Source organism: Syngnathus typhle, linkage group LG10 (genome assembly GCF_033458585.1).
Source record: "Syngnathus typhle isolate RoL2023-S1 ecotype Sweden linkage group LG10, RoL_Styp_1.0, whole genome shotgun sequence".
Classification (NCBI taxonomy): Eukaryota; Metazoa; Chordata; class Actinopteri; order Syngnathiformes; family Syngnathidae; genus Syngnathus; species Syngnathus typhle.
In genome coordinates this window covers 13801158-13821244 of record NC_083747.1, presented here as the reverse complement: position 1 = coordinate 13821244, position 20087 = coordinate 13801158, and the positions used below count along the sequence as shown (strand labels likewise).

The following is a 20087-nucleotide window of genomic DNA, read 5'->3' as shown; positions in this document are numbered from 1 at the left end:
TATCTTGTAAAGGTCTACAATTTAATATAAGCTATTTTAAAACTCTCCACACTTGCTACCAGGCTTTGGCTCCATTTCACGATGTTGTCTCCCATTCACTTCCTTTCTGCCGAGCTGCTTCTTCTCCTCCGTCGAGCATGTTGAAGACTTAAAAACCATCAAATCTGAAAACACAAAATCTCACAATTCCCCCCTTTATTTTTATTTTCTTAATTTTTTTTTCATTCTAAAAATGTGTCACTATGGTTAAAAAGTAAAAATAATGTCCATGGTAACGTACCCATCGCCAGCTGGACTTCGGGGTACCTCCAGATGCCATCCTGGCCTAGAATCACCAATTCTCAGTCCCTGAAACTCGACTGGCAGCTTCTCACATGGCTGTATGAACAAAAGCCATCATCCCCCTGTAGCTGTGCATGAAGCTCTCCCCACAATAAACATCCATAATACCAAAAAGTAAAAGTAAAATTCATAATGATAAATAAAAGATAATCCACACACGGACGCATGTCAAACGTATGAAATTGAAAACTGGAGCCTGTCGAGCCTGTCCTGAAAACGATCACATTTAAAACTCATTATGAAAAGTAAGGGGTTAGTTGTTAATGCATGTTCACAGACATGACACAAAATTCTCCAAGACTGCAGTTGACAACTGGCAAAGTAAACACGAGTTAAACAACGCAAGTCATCACAAATTCCGTCACATATATTTTGTCACACTGTCAGGTAAGTCCAGAGTTGTTGCCATACACCTTGGCTCAGAGTCTTGATTGTCAATGCTGGTATAGTCACGTCTGGTCATAATCTTGAAATGGGCCTTCTCCATTGAAGTCTTTTGTTGTCAATGGTGCCCCAGAGTAATCCTAAACCCATATTTAGTCCAAAATTAGCCCCGATCAAGCTTGCTTTTTCAGATCTGTAGTATCTTTATATTTTTCAGGTGAGGAATGTTATCCTCTGCTGTGATCACATCACCCCAACTTTGAATCACTTTAACCATTCACAATACACAAACACCACACCACAAGCACAGACTTGACATTCATACACCATTACAGACAAACTGTCATCCCACAACACACACAAAAAAAACATACAATATTAAATTATAAAAGGAACCCTTCCTACGCAAAATTGTCTCCTCAATAAAGATTTCCCTTTTTTATTTTAAATCCAAAATTAATATCTAATTGTCTGGTCTCTTGTCCTCTCATCACTTGCCAATATGCATAATGCTGGAACATGATTTAACTCCCCATTTAGTTCTCACACTTAGACTATTTGACACTTTGTGTTGAGCTGTAACTTCAATATTTCCACCTTCCCACATTTCTTCCACTAAACAGTTCCATTTTGCTTTCAGTTTAAATTCATCCCTCCAAATAACTATCTCTGGCAAAGAACCAAAAATTTATAGAGCACTCCCTTGTTCCTTCATTCATCTCCTCACAAGCATTACTGACCCTCCTCCTAAAAAATAATGATACTAAGAATAATGTTTAAAAAACAATATACACAGCTTCCTCCTGGCACTTACACTATCACCTTGAAGATTATCGTTCTCATTTTTGTTGATGCCAATTCTTAGAATTAAAAAGAAATGCTTACTCTTGATAATGGAGTCACGCTATATCACACATTTTGAAAACCTTCTTCCACGTTCCCCCTTTGTACCTATCAAAACCATTTTTGCTGTCATGATCATCGTTGTGGCCTTTGAAGGAATGGGGTCGAAATACAAAAAGTCCTGCCTAGCTACAAAAACAGATATGCTCAAACCTCATTGAATAAAGCACACAAACGTATATTACGTAAGTACCGTTTTTTTCCGTGTATAGTGCGCAAAATTTAACGAATTTATTGTCCTAAAATCTGGGGTGCGCATTATACATGGGTACAAAAATTTTTTATTTTTATTTTTTTTAATTTAATTTTTTTTTTTTTTTAGAAAACAAAACCAACAACAGGACTGACCGACAAAGTTGTGGAACAAAAAGACAGGGTGACATTACCAAAGACAGGAACAGAAAGTAAACAGACATCGTGACAGTAACACATGCAATGATCCGACGGTGAGCGAGGGGCAGACAGGACTTAAATACAAAACACGTTACATCGATTGAGGTGACACAGGAAGAGAGGGGCGACGCGAACAGAAACTATGGCAACCTAGACACATAGCAAAACTGGGGACGAGACGTGACAAATGTCCCTCGAAATGAAACTTGAAATCACCAAGTTTTGGTTTCCAAGGGTGTTTTTATTCCTCTTCAACGTCTCTCCCATACAGAGCCGCCTTTTTCACGTCCGCACGCCTCTTTCCCGTGCGCGCACGGAGCGGGGTGGTGCGTTTATGGGCAGTCGGAGAAATCAACGCCAACAAATAAAATTACATCCAGCCTAGTTAAGACCATACCAAAGACTATAAAAATGGGACCCATTGCCTCCCTGCGTGTGTGACGATCATTGGGACTTAAAAAAAAAAAAAAAAAAAAAAAAAATCATAAAAAAAAATTCATAAAAATTGGGTGCCTATTATACATGGGTACAGGCTTTTTTCCAGCATCAGCATGCCATTTTTAGGGTGCGTATTATACATGGGGGCGCACTATACACGGAAAAAAACGGTATATTCACATATTAAATCAATAAAAGAAACATTTTAAGCATATAATTATACTTACACACCAAATCAATAAAGAAGACATAACTAGACATTTTTGATAGGTGTTAATGACAAAGGTTTTTATAACTTTATGATCTGATATATATTTCTGAGCACTTTGAAATAACAAATGGTTTTTTTGTATATATTGCCTAAATAGCTTAATGACCCTTAAGGAACTGTGTAATGCATGCCTGATGTTTTTTCTCTAAATCATGGACACAGCCAGAGTCGTCTTGACCATTCAGTAGATTATATATTGTATTTTGACTATGTGTTTTGACTAAACGTCATATGTCGCCTAATGCGAGACGCCAGCTTTTCGATTACTACTGAACGTTCTGCACAGAGTGAGATGTTTTGCCTAACAAAGAAAATATATGGTTGGAAGCATGATTAAACTAAGAATGTAATGATGTAAGCAAAGACATGGAGTATCAAAAGAACAAACTTTGCATAGTCAGGGAACATTAATGAATTGATTACCACCCCAACGACTCATCACCCATCCAACTCGCCCCACACCGGCCTGTGCAACTGAATATAAGCTGACCAAAGAACCTTGAACGTTGCCTTTTCTGAATGGAGACTTTCTGCTCTTGAAGGGCCCAGCGCTGTATTGTACTTTCCTGAAAACAGAGCTTTCTTAACAAGAATTGTGATTGAACTCAACCAACCTGTGTAAGTCTAATTTCTGCTTCAGTGTCTTAGCATTTATTATGAGACTGGTCTACTCCCGTTGAGCGGTCCCACCCTGGTTCTAACGTACAATTGTAGTCCCCTGCTATTATATGATGTCCCGACAGAGATGGAAGCATAAGAAACAAGTCTTCATAGAAAGAAGAGTCATCAATATTAGGACCATACACATTTACTAAATTTATGCTTTCTGTTAATAGCGAACCTTGAATTATTAAGTATCGGCCCCTCTTATCTTTAATAACATTGTTTACCTGAAATGGAACAGTTTCATGAATGAGTATCATTACTCCTCTTGCGTGAGAGGTAAATGCAGATGTATATATATTACCCCGCCACCTTCTTCTGATCCTTTTTTCATCGCCCTCCATCAGATGAGTTTCTTGTAAAAACACCACTTTAGCATCCATATTTTTTAGTTTGCTCATGACCTGCTTAACCTTTTTATAACGTTGGAGCCCCCTGCAGTTCCAAGTTACAAAATTAAGATTTACACCTTGCGCCATGTTAACACTTTAAAGTTAGTCATAAAACAAAAGTATCAGCGCAACCTTCTTGTGAACAGTTGTTGCCAAATTACCAGTAGACATAAATAAGATTTTGAGAGAAGCATAACATTGAGCACAACAAACCCGTGTATAACACCCCAAAACAAAATGACACCCCAACCCCCCCGCCCGTGGGCTCCCCTCCCCCATTGATGCAGCCTCCGTCATCGCCTGCGATTGATCCACACTGCGCGAGGAGCAGTCTAACCTTCCTCTTGTCTCAAAAACATATGCAAACCGCTGCTATATGCGCTTCTGTTCGTATTAGTATATCCTAGCTGCTGTCCTTTGGTTGTATTAGCACTTTGAGATTCCCCCAAATGTAAAGTGCGTTATAAATATAATTTATTATTATTAAATGTAGAGTAGTGATAAAGTAGTCATTTAACATAAAATAAGTAACCAACCATGACACACTACTTATAAACATAACAAATACTGATATAAATTACAACCCTACGCTTCTTCACCATTCTGGGTCTTACGTATGAATTTCCAAGCCTCCGCTGGCGTCTTGAAAGCAAAAGTCTTTCCATCTTGGGTCACCAGTTGCTTTGCCGGGTGTACTATTCCATGTCTTAGTCCCAATTTGCGCAACTCTTCTCGGACAGGATCAAACAGTTTGCGTTGCTGGTGTACCTCCGCGGCAAGATCAGGGTAGAACCGTATTTGTTGCCCCTCGTAGTGAATGTTCCCTTTTGCTCTCGCCGCAGTAACTGTAGCCATCTTATCCCGACAGTTAAGGAATTTCATGATCAGAACACGGGGCATTTCGTTGTTATCTCGTCTCGGGCCAATCCTGTGGGCTCTCTCGATGATAAAGGGAGTAGCATAAATTCCACGACCAAATGTCTCTGGCAGCCATTTTTCCAAAAACTTACAGGGGTCTCGCCCTTCAGATCCTTCTGGCAGAAACGCGAGTCTTAAGTTGTTGCGGCTGGACCGCGATTCCAAGTCCAGCATTTTTTCTTCGAGCACTTTCTGTTTCGCTTCCATAGTACATGTTTTAGCCCGCAGGATCTCCACTTCGTCTTCCGCATTAGAAATGCGGGTTTTGGCTTCGTTGACTCTTTTGACACAATCCTTTATCTCCTCACGGATATTGTCCAAGTCTGTTTTGATAGTAGTGACGATATCAAGGATTTTATCCACCTTATTATCCTGAGTTTTTCCCTCCGCGCCTGTAGCCCCAGCTAGCTGCGCAGTATTGCTGCTGTCGCCAGCCTTAGCTTTTACCTGGTCACGGAGAGTGTAGTCCATTAGCTTGGATTGTTTTGTCTTTTCGTTGGCATCCTGCGGAGTTTTTATTGCTTTTGGAGGCATCTTAAAGAGTTAGGAGTGGTAATGAATCACACTTTGCAGCTAAGGAAAACTTTTTGTATCAGAAATTAGCGCAAATAGCGGAGCGGCGAAAAAACACGTCTTCTCACATGGCCGCCATAACCGGAACTCCTTCCAAGGGTGTTTTTATTCCTCTTCAACGTCTCTCCCATACAGAGCCGCCTTTTTCACGTCCGCACGCCTTTTTCACATGTCCGCACGGATCGCGGTGGTGCCTTTACGGGCAGTCGGAGACATCAACGCCAACAAAAAACTTTACATCCAGCCTAGTTAAGACCATACTAAAGACTATAAAAATGGGACCCATTGCCTCCGATCATTGTGTGACGATCATTGGGACTTTTAAAAAAATAATAATAATAATAATTAAAAAAAATAATAATAATTGGGTGCGTATTATACATGGGTACAGGCTTTTTTCCAGCATCAACATGCCATTTTTAGGGTGCGTATTATACATGGGGGCGCATTATACACGGAAAAAAAACGGTAATTTGTTGCATCTGAAGTTGAAATAAAAAAGATAAAATGGAGAATGATTTGACTTGGATTACAAATCTGACATGATGCATTAATGGTGCGCCTTATAGTCCGGTGCGCCTTATATATGGACAACGTTTTAAAATGGGCCATTCATTGAAGGTGCGCCTTATAGTCCGGTGCGCCTTATAGTCCGGAAAATACGGTACCTCGTCGATTGACCATCTCCGTACACTGGAAAGGACCTTAAAGCATACAAGAGTCTGGATGCTTACAAGTATTTTACAGTAGGTTTTGTGCATGATGGGCTGATATGGCAGATTCCAATCAAGAATCGATTTCTTCTCATGACCAAGATAAGGAAAAAGCACACACAGAAGAGCCAGGAGAGGAGGGCACACGCCTACTGTCTGTTTACAAATCCGCGTGGCAGTAACATTGTGATTGTGAGAAAACTACTAAAGTGATTCTAATGAAAACTCACATTGTTAAGCTTTTTTTTTTAAAGGCCTCTTGTTCAAAAAAACTGTTTTACAAACTTCATATTGAAAATTTCCAATTTTTCTTTGCATTACATAATTTCAAAAAACTACAATAGACTTAATGAAACAGTTTTTTAATTAAGCATTTTTGAACAGGAGGCTTTTTGTAATAAAAGATTAGCCTGAAAATGTATTGTGTTCAGTTTGAGGATGTGACCAAACAATATCAAAAATTGCTTTGTGAAAAACTGTTTCCAGGAGCTTCATATTGAAATCTGAGAAATTAATTCCTACAATAAAACATTACATAATTTCCAACTATTCAGTATAGAGCTAATGCAACAATTTCTACAAAAATACTTTTTAGAATTCATGCTTGATCATTCCTTTTGGTCTCTTGCTCAAAATGAACCAGGTTTAAATTTTCAAGCTAATTTAATGAATGATTAATGAGAAATCTTACCAAATGCCAAGTAAAATATGCATAAATGGACAGTAAGAGGTCTAGCCTTGTATATTATATACAAATTAGGGACTGATAATAATATAAGGTATGTCATATTATCTGTTTCAGGTAAAACACTCAACGGATGAATGATCCTCCCCTCAGACCTTGGGTAGCAATAGTGAAAGATGGTCAGATCCTGTGCTGCCACTGTACCTGCATGGCTGGATTGGGTGAAACATGTTCACATTCAGCAGCATCCCTGTTCGCCCCGGAGACATTAATACGTATGAAGACGGCCACTTTATGCACATCACTACCTTGTCAGTGGCTGAAACCATCAGCATCGCACATAGAATATGCTGAAGGATGCAATGTCGATTTTGCCCGTCCAGCCCAGAAACGAAAGTCAGAAGTTTCAACTCCTGAGGAAAGTGCTGCGAGAAAACTGCTGAATGTTCCTCCACCAACTGAAGAGCAGAAAGCTGCCTTTTACAAGGCTTTGTCTGAATGCGGTGGAAGACCAGCAATTTTGAGCATTGTCCCTGACTATGCTGACAACTTTGTGCCAAGGGCAGTGAAGCGAAAGCTTCCTGTACCTCTCTCACAGCTGTACGATTCTGGCAAAATGAAACTCAGCCCAGATGAACTTGCACTAAAATGCCGGTCAGAGCTGGAAAAGTTACATTCCATTACCAGAGAGCAGGTTTGTATTTTTTTCGCACTTAGTAATTAATATATATATCATAAATAATTTATTGTTCTCCAACCTGTTACAAATAATCTAATCATAGTGAACAATTTTTATTAAAATGTTTTTCAGATATCTGCGGTTAAAGAAAAGTCCAGGGGACAAGCAACATCAAACAATCAATGACACATGCACACTTGCTGAATTTAGAACGAAAGGACATTGGTAAACTCAGTCTAAGCTGCTCACGCTCAGGCCAAACCACTAGGGTTGGAACCAGTATACTATGCATGACATGGATTACATTTCTGAAACTCCTGGAAATACTAGCAGTGGAAACATCATATGTGTAAGCCAAGTACTGAAGGCACAGATTCAGCCTCAGTCTGAGTAATGTCACAAGAAAGGACTCAACTTCATATTTAGACTAAGATGAGGTGCAATAAAATTAAACGTTGTCATCATAATAATGTATGATGGCAGACCAGTCAAAAACGTTACTTTGTCATCATTACCCTTGAAAGATTCTTCATTCCATGTACAGCGTTTCAAACTGTCCTTCAGTTCATCAAGTTCTGCACGCAGATTTTTACACTCTGCAGTGAGGGAATCCATTGCTTCCCCAGTGATATCCGTCTGTGTGGCAGTAGTCACCATGCCTTCTTTTTGAATCTCAGCGTGCACCACATCTTCACCAGCGGGTAGTTGATCATTTTCACAAGGGACAGACTGGGAAATATTGACAAGTGCTGCTGCTGCTGCCAATGCCTTCTCGCAGTCTCTCTTGCACTGCATTGAACATTTGAGTTTTCGTTTGTGAGGTGACTGGCTCAAATGCTCAAATATACTTGGCACATAGTCTGGGGATAGTGGATCTTCGCTTTTTGCACCTGAAACAATTAAACAATAACATTATTCATAATGACTACCATAAATAATTAAGCACGTTGTTGAAGGAGATATACCCAGTTCAATTTGTTTCGTAATGGCATTTCATAACTTGACATATCAAAAAACTGAATAGAGTGAAATCATTCAGATACTGTACCTGTCTGTTCAAGTTGCTACCATTGTATTTTTTTGTTTATTTTTGCATGATGCCTCATCTGATTGGTTTGAAAACTTAACCAATAAAATTTTAACCTTGTGCCAATGGCTTGAAAACTTTACCAATGTAGATTTTACCTTGTGCCAAATGAAGTAACAAAAAGCCTCTTGTTCAAAAATGTTTCACAAGGTTCATAATATTTTTTTTTGAAATTTCCTAATGCATTCACTCATGAGAATTAATTGTTCAATTCCAATATGAAGTTCAATATTTACATTGATAAAGTTTTCAAGCCAATCAGATGAAGCATCATGAAAAAATAAACAAAAAATAAAACCCTGAACTGAAGAAATCATCCCATTCCCTGCCTTCCTGCTCTTGCTGCCTTTCTAAATATGCACCCAGCATTTTCAACAATCATATTTGTATCATCCCATATTGTATTATTTCACATTTTGTGAAACAAATCAAGGGTGAATAGTTTGTTTACATACCTGATATGCAGTGCTCATTGTGTAAATCGTAGGTTTCCATCGTTCACGACGAATCGCCGCGATCCATTTATCGCGTTTTTTTATGTTTGCCGGAAATCTATAGAAGCTAAGATTTGGTTTATCGCCTCGTCTATTGCTACATCCAACAGCACAGCAGGTTTCCGGCATTTTCAAGCTCAAATAGCAGCAGATGTAACAAGAAAGCGTGTGTGAGTCGTTGACCGGCAATGAACTGGTGACCGGCAAGATGGCCGCCAAGCTAATGGGGGTGGCTGATGACGTCAGCTCCAAGAGAAATGGGAATTACAATACTTCTTCGCTGAAAATCAAGGCAATTGTGTTTGTCTAATTTCTAAAGAGAAGGTTGCCTTGTTTAAGAATTTCAACCAAAAGAGAAACTAGTAGACTAAACATGCTGACACATACGACAAGCTAACAGGGAGTAACCGCGCTGATAAAGTGAAGCAGCTCCAAGCTGAAATGGCATCACAACAGCGATTCTTCACGCGGGGCTGTGAGTCAAAATTAAATAAAAATTAAATATTACTTAATATTCAATATTACGAAGTGGCCATTGTAAAGTTCTTATGCTCCTTAAATAAGGCTTCAGTTGAACTTTATACTAGCTTCAGCTAGTTGTTTATTTAATCACTCCCGTAGTCTCATGCTAACACTCCTCTTCTGCTGCCTGTGCATACATTCCGTCCTACAGAGTTCCCTTGAGGCTATACAGCCCTCTGTGGGTGATCGTCTGCAACCACATATCATTACATCCCCCTTCCAAACAGGCAAACACAACATGAACATATCGTGCAACACAAAATGTCGTCTAACCCATATACTCGATATGATGACAACATACCATTAACTTTTATGGATCAAATCCAATGAATATCAAACACTGAATTGTTCTTCACATTTACACAACTGTAAAAGTCAATAACACATTTAACATACCAAATTCAGTATAAGTATGAACTTCTTTTTTTTTTTTTTAATGTAACAGTGCCTAGTGCCAACAACTTTCTTTCACTTTATATTAGTTGAACAGTTCACTCTTGTTCTATGAGCCTCCCAGGGGGCTTTCTAGGTCTAGTAGACCTTCTGAGTGTCACAGTCATTGAGGGAGGTGAAGGAGGCTCACTGTGGTGCACATCTGGAGTAGCACCTTCTGGCTGTTCAGCTCCAACCTCCTCAGCTTGATTCTCAATGTCCCGAGTCTTTAACAGACTCCTCCTGTTTCTCCTTAATACCTGTCCATTCTCTGTCTCGACCACAAAAGACCTGGGACCTACTTCACCGAGGACTCTGGCTTTTCTGTCCCAGGACTCAGGACCCTCAATCCTCACAACATCCCTTTCCTGAAGAGGTTCCAGTTGTGTTGCGGTTTTATCATAGTTCATTTTCTGTCTGTACTTGAGTCTCATTCGTTTGTCAGTCAGTCCATCTGTGTTTTTGTTATCATTGTGTCTTGAAATGTGTGGAAGTGTGGTGCGCAGCTTGCGATGCATGAGTAGCTCAGCAGGTGATGCACTACACTCCAGAGCTGCAGACCTGTAGCTTAGCAAAGCCAGGTAAGGGTCAGCTTTACAGTCTTTTGCTTTTTTCAACAGTCTCTTTACAATTTGCACCCCTTTTTCAGCTTGTCCATTAGCCTGTGGATACAACGGGCTAGAGGTGACATGTTGAAATCCATATACCTGTGCAAACTCACTGAATTCCCCACAGTCATATTGTGGACCATTGTCACTGACAACACATCGCGGGATTCCATGTCTGGCAAAAAAACCTTTCATGTGTGTGATGACAGACTGTGCTGATGTACTGGATAATTGTGCAACTTCTGGATAGTTAGAATAATAGTCTATCACCAGAAGATAGTCCTTGCCATGCAGATGAAACAAATCTGTTCCCACTTTTTGCCATGGTGCAGTGGGTGGGTCTACGATTAGCATCGGCTCTTTTGTTTGTTTGTAATGATGTTTGAGACACGTTTCACACTGCTGTATCATCTCCTCAATGTCTTTGTTGATGCCCGGCCAATAAACTGCTCCTCTTGCTCTCCTTTTGCATTTCTCCACGCCCAGATGTCCCTCATGTATACGCTGAAGCATGTCCTGGCGCATGGATTGTGGGATGACAATCCTGTTTTGTCGCAGTAGCAGCCCATCCGCCACACACAAGTCCGCTCGCACAGGGTAAAACCCTGAGCAGACTCCTCTCGACCATCCATTTTGTAGATGGTGTGAAACTTTCTGCAGCAGAGGATCTTTTGCTGTCTCCTGTACAATTTTCTGTAGCATACCATCTGATGCTGGGAGTGAAGCAGTCACCATGTTTATGTGTGTTTCAGACTCATCAGTCACCGGGGTGACCAGCATGTCACTGTTTGGTGCTGGTGCTCGAGATAAAGCATCTGCCAGTACAATATATTTTCCAGGTGTGTAAATAAGTTCAAAGTCGTAGCGCTGCAATGCCATCATCATGCGCTGAATTCTGGGTGACATGTCGTTAAGGCTCTTTTTTCTGATTGTGATGAGCGGTTTGTGGTCGGTCTCTGCTGTAAAGGTTGGCAGTCCATACACATAACTGTGAAACTTTCCACATCCAAACACTAACCCCAAAGTCTCTTTTTCTATTTGAGCATAGCGCTGCTCGGTCTCTGTCATTGACCTAGACGCATATGCTACAGGTTGCCATTTGTCCTCATTCATTTGTAGCAGTGCTGCTCCCAAACCATCTTTTGAGGCATCAGTGGAGATCTTTGTGGGTTTTGACGGGTCAAAGAATGTGAGGACTGGCTCTGTAGTTACAGTTTCCTTTAATTTTTTCCACTCCCTCTCATGTCGATAAGTCCATTCAAACACTGTGTTGTGCTGTAGTAACTCCCTGAGGCATGCCGTCTTAGAGGTAAGATTAGGGATGAACTTGCCCAGGAAGTTGATCATCCCCATGGCTCTCAGGACACCTTTTTTGTCAGTGGGCGCAGGCATATCCAATATGGCTTGCACTTTTGACTGGTCAGGTTCCACACCTTCACTTGTGACTTTGTCTCCCAAAAAAGTCATCTCCTTGACACCAAAGAGACACTTGTCTCTATTCAGTTTTAGTCCATGCTTTTTGACTCTCTGAAAGAGTTTCTCCAGTCTTTCATCATGTTGTTGTGTTTTTCCCCAGACGACCAAGTCATCTATGTAAACTCTGGTGCCGTCCAGACCCTCTATCATGGACTCCATTGCTCTGTGGAAGATCTCTGGCGCTGATTTAATGCCAAATGGGAGTCTTAAGAAACAGTAACGTCCAAATGGTGTGTTAAAGGTGGTGTACTTGCTGCTTTCCGGGTCAAGCCTCAGTTGCCAGAATCCGTGAGAGGCATCTAGTTTACTAAAAAACTTAGCACCAGTCATTTCACTAATGATCTCTTCCCGTTTTGGGATCTGATAATGCTCTCTCTTTATGTTTTCGTTTAAATCTTTGGGATCAAGGCAAACTCTTAAGGCACCTGTGTTCTTCTTTTTGACACACGTGATTGAGTTGACCCAATCTGTGGGTTCTTCCACTCGCTCAATGACCGCCATTTGAATCATTCTTTCAAGTTCTTTTTTCAAGCCAGCTCTGAGTGGTGCTGGCACTCTCCTTGGGGCGTGCACAACAGGCTTGGCATCATCTTTGAGTTGTATTTTGTAAGTGTAAGGTAAAGTCCCATGTCCTTTGAAGACAGAAGAAAACTTCTCCACTATGTTTGCACTTCCCTCACACTGTTTTTGTTCCTGTCCTTTGTCTTGCATGACTACTTTAATGTTGTCAGTATTAATCTGATAGATCCTCTTTACTAGACCTAGATCCTCAGAGGCTTTGTCTCCTAAAAGAGACTCGTGTCCATTTGGCACAATGGTGAATAACAGGTTATGCTGTTTGCCTTTTGCCATTATTTTAAGTCTGCATCCACCTTTTGTCTGTATTGGCTGATTATTATAAGCCTTCAGGGGTGTGACTCTTTCTGTGAATTTTTTAGGCTTCTCAGTCAGTGCATTTAAATCTTTCTCACTGATCAAATTAGCTTTAGCCCCTGTGTCAATTTTAAATGTTACAATTGGCCCATTAACTAACAGTGAAGCAGTCCATTTGTCATCTTACTGTATTTACAGCCTGATCTGAACCATTAATTCTGGAAGACACTGTCTTAACATCTTCATCGTGTGACACCATCTTTATGAAAAATGTGTCACTCAGATCATCACTGTCATCTGATTCTTCCTGCACTGTGTGCACACCCTGTCCATTCTTAGAGAGACACATTCTGGCAAAATGGTTTTGTCCTTTGCACTTTACACGTTTTTCAAAGGCAGGACATTGTCTTGGTATGTGTCGCTCACCACATCTCTTGAATGTCCTCCAACTTGCATCTACGTTTCCAGTTAGTTTTAACTGACCTGGCGGTTTTACTGCATCCATTGTGTTGCTTCTTTTCTTTTTCTTTTTTTTTTAACCCCGTCCTGGTACCATGTAAAGTTCTTATGCTCCTTAAATAAGGCTTCAGTTGAACTTTATACTAGCTTCAGCTAGTTGTTTATTTAATCACTCCCGTAGTCTCATGCTAACACTCCTCTTCTGCTGCCTGTGCATACATTCCGTCCTACAGAGTTCCCTTGAGGCTATACAGCCCTCTGTGGGTGATCGTCTGCAACCACATATCATTACAGCCATGTTAATACTGTTGATGTTATAAACCTGTAGACATGAGACAAACTATTACTTTCTGAAAGATATTGTAAATGACAAGAGCAAAACTCACTTGTTTTAAGTTTTTATAATAACAGACACATTTGCATTACTTATAACTCCTGTTTAAAATGTTCATGAGGCAAAAATAATTTTAAACTCATGTAAATGTAAGGTATTTCAAACAGTTTGCTCAATGTTATCTGACTCTTCAGATATGAATGAAAGGCAGCATTTGTGTTTTTAGAGTTGTTCACATCTGCCTGAATGGCTTATATTTGGTTATTTTGTCATTTGAAAAATAAAGACAATTGTGACAATGAAATTTCTTTTATAACAGTGTGTATTTGCATGAACCTTTTGTAGTTAAAAAATGTCTGAAAAAACTATTGGCCCCCGGGCCCCTTCACTTTATTAAATCTGGCCCTCCTTGCAAAAAGTTTGGACACCCCTGCTTTACTACCTACTAAAAGTACAAACCTTTTATGCAATGACCTTTACATGTCATTTCTATTACTTCACACAAACACTACATCCATCTGCTCCTGGTTCGGCCCCCCGGTCTAAATTTAGAACCAAATTCGGCCCGCCAGTCAAAAAGTTTGCCCACCCCTGACTTAACTGTTTAACTCCTTAACTTTGCGATGACGCGTACGAGGTCTGACTGTGACTTTTTGGTGTTTCTTCACAGCTGCAAATCAACAGGAAGTGAGCTGCAAATCAACAGGAAGTGAGGCCAAACCACAGTGCCGCCGTCAAGAAGCGCACGCGCCGGTTTCAACACGACTGGAGGAGTTGCGGCTCCCCCGAAGCACAACGCCTTCATGACCTCACCGAGACGTACCAACCGCGCTGCAGGTGATGAAGAGAAGGCGGACGCGGACTGTCTCTTCTGCTTTTGTTTGAATGCTGTTCTGGGGTGCACAGGGATGGGCAGGCGGATGGGCGCAGGGGAAAGAAAGAGGAGGACACACGAGCGCGACTGAACCAAGCCTCTCTCTGTCTCTTTGTCTCTCTCGCTGTCTGTCACTCTCTTGCTGTCTCTCTCCTCCTCTCTCTCTCAAACACACGCACGAGAACAGCAACAGGTTTCTGCATATTTCAAGGCTTTGACAAGATGTAAAGGTCCGCTGTGGTCCATAAGAGGCCACAGAAATAAAAGAGGTGAGCTTGCATTCACTCGACATTCTCTCGACCGCGCAGGCAGGAATGTCCAAAGTTGCCTTCGGCTGGCAACATTTGCAAGGTAGGCGACAAGCTGCGATCTGCTTGGGCGCTTTGTGTTTTGCAAGAAAGCTCGAGCTATAAGACGACAAGGAATAATAAATAATAATAATAATAAAATGATGTGACGGGCCACATGTGGCCCCCGGGCATTGAGTTTGACACCTTTTCCTCTACCAGGTAGAGAATTAAAAGAAAAATAGCAACAAAAAAAAAAGCATGTCGCACAGACTTGGTTTGCGAGACAAATCGACAGGGCGAGAGGGGACGGAAAGTCAAAAGGGGAAGTCAAGTTACTTCTCAGAAGACAACGAATTGTCACGAGGCAGAATCCACGGAGTGCCAAGCCTTGCAAGAAATCACCTCTTGAGGAGGATGCTCTTTGCCACATTTTCACATTCATTCAAGACACCGCTTCATTGAGCAACATCTGGAGGGGCACTCCCAGCCAACCTCGCCTCATGCCGGTTGTTGTCCTCTATCCTGCAAGGCTCAAGACAGATCCCAACGTGCACATGGCTGAAGGCGCCGCCTGGATGGAAGTTGCTGACAAAACCACAAAAAAAGATGACAAGACTTTAAAAGATGAGGAGGAAGAAAGCCAAGATGCTGACTGTCACGTGTTGGAGATGTACGTAGAGGATTCCCAACAGGTTAGCGTCAACACGTCGCCCTTTTCATGACGCAGTAACCGAATGAATACTTTCTGGGTGAGTGATTTTATCCATCCGTCCATCCATCCGTCCATCTACGTTCTCACCAGGCTGTCCTGCTGCCGACGGACTTCCCGGAGTTGCTGTATGAGCTGCTGTGCACGTTGCAGGAGGGCCGGCGCCTCAACGACCAGCGCTGCTCCTTCCTCCTGGACGGTGGCATGAGGAGGCGATGCCACTCCGAGCCCAACGCCGCCAAGCCTTCGCATAGGGGTGAGACGTGCACAACACAGACCCACGGGCCTGTGACGGAACCTCTTTTTTTAGAGGCAGTGACCTCTCCCCAGCCAAAAATGTTCTAGCTGGTTCTACGCTGTGTTGCCGCCAGTGATCTTCTCGTCCATGACGTCGCTGCAGCGTGAGGAGTTTTTCGAGCTGGTGACCAGGGTGCAGGCTCCCCGCCTGGATGAGCAGCGGGCACAGCTGCGGAGGTCGCCACGGGGCAAGCAGAAAGGCCAAAGCTTCCCAGGGAGCCTCAGACAGCTCTCCTTGGCCAGGAGAGCGCCCAAGATGGGCGCCAAGGAGGCGCTCTACGACATGATTCTCACCACGCAGGTTGGAGCCCCCAAACGCTCGCCACGATAAACCTACACCTCTCCCACCAACCACTTCGGTCTTGTCCTTCTGAGCTCCGGTGGGAACAATTTGAAGGGGAGCGAATTCACGCTCAGCCGCCGGTCTGATGGCGGATTTCAAAGTCGCGTGTTGTCTCGACGACTTTTTACTCGTGCGGCAACTTGCCCTCTAAATTCTGATGGCAGAGGAGCCCATGAAGGCGCCTCACTCTTTGTACTTTTTGTGCCGGCGCGGTAGGCTCAAGGCAGGCTGGAGGAGCAGCGCAGCCGGGCCCCGGGCCCCATGGACGACGACGACTTTTTCTCCCTGCTGCTGAGGGTCCAGGGGGGCCGCATGGACGAGCAGAGGACCGAACCGCTGCGCATGCCGCAAACATGACCGACCGACCGCCAGGATGACAAGGGCAGAGCTTCAATGTGATTTTGCTTTTTACCGAGTTGCAAAGTAAAGGGAAATCTACTTTCGGCAGTTTGCAAACACATTTGATTAAGGCTGCGTTAGACACATATAATCATATCAATATAATTTTTAGTAGTAGTGTGGAAAGGAATGTGCAGACTACATGAATTAGTTTTCTTCAAAGTATTGTGGAACAGGATGTCCAGAAAGGGAGGATATCTCAAGGCCGATGGGGAACGCGAAAAACAATTCGTCTTTGTGGTCCAGACACCTGTGCTGAGCAGGGGAAAACCCAAACGAGGAGGAGATGACTATCGACCAATCACCACACAATAATTTGCATGCTTGAATATTCATATTGTGTTTCTTTAAAACTGGGCAACCCGGAAGAATGTCTTGTCTTTCTGGTCACGAAGGCACACGAGTTTTTGTGTTAAGGACCCAAGGTCCAGGTGCCTGTATTAGGTTGCTTTGTCAGGATTAAACAATTGGTAAATTCGGTCTGATTGATCTACTGGTCTTCTCTTTGACAGAACGAACTCGTTAGGTGCGCCAGTGTGTGGATTAGAACATAGCAATTCTTGTGTTAAGTGTTGATCATAGTTTGGAGTCAGATCAATAGCTAAAATCCGTATCCTAACAAAAGCTACTTGAATGTCTGCTGGCGAGGCTTGCTTTTGGGTTGGTTGACAACTGGGATTGTTCTCTGCTTCGCAATTCATTAAAGCAAAAGTGCACCCGAGCCTCTCGCTTTGTTTGGAGGAATGCAATTTGGAGATGACGCAGAAAGATATGTCAAAGGATAAAGGTCTCAGCGCTGCGGGATTTCTGGAGGATGTCAAGAATCCACAGCGGAACGGCCTTTGCTATGCTTGCGGCGAGCCATGCAACGCTTCCTGCTAACCTCGGACCTTCTTTTGGCCCCATCGTGTCCTCAGCTGGCAGCCAGCTGGGGACGCAGTTCTGCTCCATCTGTAAACCGGCTGGTGACAGAAGTCAGGCTCGAAGTCAGGCTCGAAGTCAGGCTCGAAGTCAGGCTCGAAGTCAGGCTCGAAGTCAGGCTCGAAGTCAGGCTCGAAGTCAGGCTCGACGTCGGCCGGGCCGCTGTGTCACAGAAGACAAAATTCATCAGTTAAGAATCTGGAAACTGACATCCTGTGCAAAATAACACACACAATTAACATTGAAGGCAATTGAAGGAATGGGGTCGAAATACAAAAAGTCCTGCCTAGTTACAAAAACAGATATGCTCAAACCTCATTGAATAAAGTACATAAGCAGACAAGTATATTCACATATTAAAGCAATAAAAGAAATATTTTAAGCATATAATTATACCTACACACCAATTCAATAAAGAAATCATAACTAGACATTTTTGATAGGTGGTAATGACAAAGGTTTTTATAACTTTATGATCTGATACGTATATATTTCTGAGCACTTTGAAATAAATGTTTTTTAATATATTGCCTGAATAGCTTAATAACCCTTAAGGAACTGTTAACTGTTAAATGCATGCCTGATGTTTTTCTAAATCACGGACACTGCCAAAGTCGTCTAGAAATGTTCAGTACTTGATTGTATCTTATGTTTTGACTAATGCTAGACGCCAATTTTTTATTACTACTGAACGTTTTGCACAAAGGAAATATTTTGCCTAACAAAGAAAAGATACGGTTGGAAGCATGATTAAACTAAGAATATAATGACCTTAAGCAAAGACATGGAGTATCAAAAGAACAAACTTTGCATAGTCAGGGAACATTAATAGATTAATGATGTCGCAGCCAAAAAGCTCACATAATTTCGGACAAAATTGAAAGAATGATGAAAGAATGAGGTGCGACTCATGAGGATACTGGAACTTCCGGGTTCTCTGCCGGACGCCCTCTTCCTTCTCAGCCCAGACTCCCAATACTTTTCAGGCTCGGACGATTTTGTTTTCTCCAGCGTGGAACTCATCTCCCCGACTCTAAAGTAAGTTTGAATGTTTTTATTACACTGTTCGATCTTTTTTACTTCACAGCCGGAGTGCCTGATAGAGCGGAGGCTTCGTGGCCGTTTGTCTACCGTCGATCATCGGACACAAAGTATGGCTGCGGATCAAGAGGTTTGTACGGCTTCGTGCACCAACTGCACCCTTCTCTTAGAGAGGTTGTCCCTGCTAGAGGGATGTGTCCGCCAGTTAGAGCAGAATTGCGCGATAACGGTAGATGTGGCGAATACAGACGTGGACTGTAGTCAGCCCGCTAGCCCAGTTAGCATTAGCCCCAAGCGGCTTGCTACTCGCGATGAGCCAGGTAAGACGCATAGCCGTCCAAAGTCATCTCGGTCTACTGGCCCTCGCACTTTGGTCATAGGTGATTCCATTACCCGAAATGTTACGCTTAAAAATCCAGCCACGGTAATGTGTATTCCTGGGGGCAGAGCACCCGACATAGAAGCTAATCTTAGGGAGCTGACTCGCAATAGGTCTAGTCAACAGCGTAGTTCCAACAACACTAACTACTCGGACATAGTGATACACGTCGGCTCCAATGATGTTAGGATGAAGCAATCGGAGATCACAAAGGGGAACATAGCGAGGACTTGATTAATTGTGATCTCGCCAGAAAGATGAGTCGGCATCGAGTATTTGTCTCTGGCCCCTTGCCTGGGAGAGGCACTGATGAGAGGTTTAGTAGATTAGTCTCCCTTAATCGATGGATGGCTGGGTTCTGTAAAAAGCAGCAGGGCTGTGGACTCGGGGACTCGGACTCGGTCATTTTTGCCGGACTCGGACTCGGTGCTGATTTTGACCGAGTCCACCGAGTCCGACAATAAAAAAATATACGTTCCATTTTATTTTCATCATGCTGTTGAGAATGCGCGTAGGAATACTGTCCACGGCCCTGCTTGCTTGTTATGAAGACAAATTTAGTTGCACTGCGCCCGGAAAGAGGAAGCAAGCAACAATGAACTGGATTTCAAAATAAAGTCGCGTCTAATGTCCGAGGTCAAACACAGCGATATAAAGCGATGTTTACGTTTAGCATCAATGCCAATAAATCGTCGAGCATTATATCGATTAATCAATGTGTATCGAAGAATCGTTACACCCCTAGAAAGATTTGATCACAAAACGTGTCCGTCTGTACGACTGGTCTTTGAATGCACCCCGCTTCAATGGCAGAACGCGGATGAATTTAAAGACATCAAATGAGAATAATCCTTTATAAAAATTAAAATTGACTGACGCAAACGTGAGTTCATGTTTTTATTGAAAACAACATAGTGGTGACGCCGTACGACTGAGCTATAATGGTGTAATTAATGATTAAAACTTGAAAGTATCTGTTTATTGTATTCGTTTATATTTTTAATAAAGACAAAGCCATCACAAAACTGTAATTACCGTTTTTTTCCGTGTATAATGCGCCCCCATGTATAATACGCACCCTAAAAATGGCATGTTGATGCTGGAAAAAAGCCTGTACCCATGTATAATACGCACCCAATTTTTTTTTTTTTTTTTTTTTAAGTCGCAATGATCGTCACACACGCAGGGAGGCAAT

At 42.3% G+C, this 20087-nt stretch overlaps 1 protein-coding gene across 1 annotated transcript; it reads left to right on the top strand.

Annotated features, from left to right (window-relative positions):
- The first annotated feature begins 14330 nt into the window (after positions 1 to 14330).
- On the top strand, positions 14331 to 17272 carry LOC133161382 (G-protein-signaling modulator 1-like). Its single transcript, XM_061289837.1, has 5 exons — positions 14331 to 14476; positions 15333 to 15495; positions 15606 to 15768; positions 15884 to 16110; positions 16369 to 17272. Exons 2-5 carry the CDS (start codon positions 15358 to 15360, stop codon positions 16507 to 16509), a joined length of 669 nt encoding a protein of 222 aa, XP_061145821.1. The 5' UTR covers positions 14331 to 14476; positions 15333 to 15357; the 3' UTR covers positions 16510 to 17272.
- The last annotated feature ends 2815 nt before the right edge of the window (positions 17273 to 20087 follow it).

Bases quoted from the DNA above. Each gene is read 5' to 3' on its own strand.
- LOC133161382 (XM_061289837.1), top strand. From the start codon at position 15,358: ATGGCTGAAGGCGCCGCCTGGATGGAAGTTGCTGACAAAACCACAAAA. The intron at 15,496-15,605 runs GTTAGCGTCAAC...CGTTCTCACCAG, and splicing joins ACGTAGAGGATTCCCAACAG to GCTGTCCTGCTGCCGACGGA. The intron at 15,769-15,883 runs GTGAGACGTGCA...TGTTGCCGCCAG, and splicing joins CGCCAAGCCTTCGCATAGGG to TGATCTTCTCGTCCATGACG.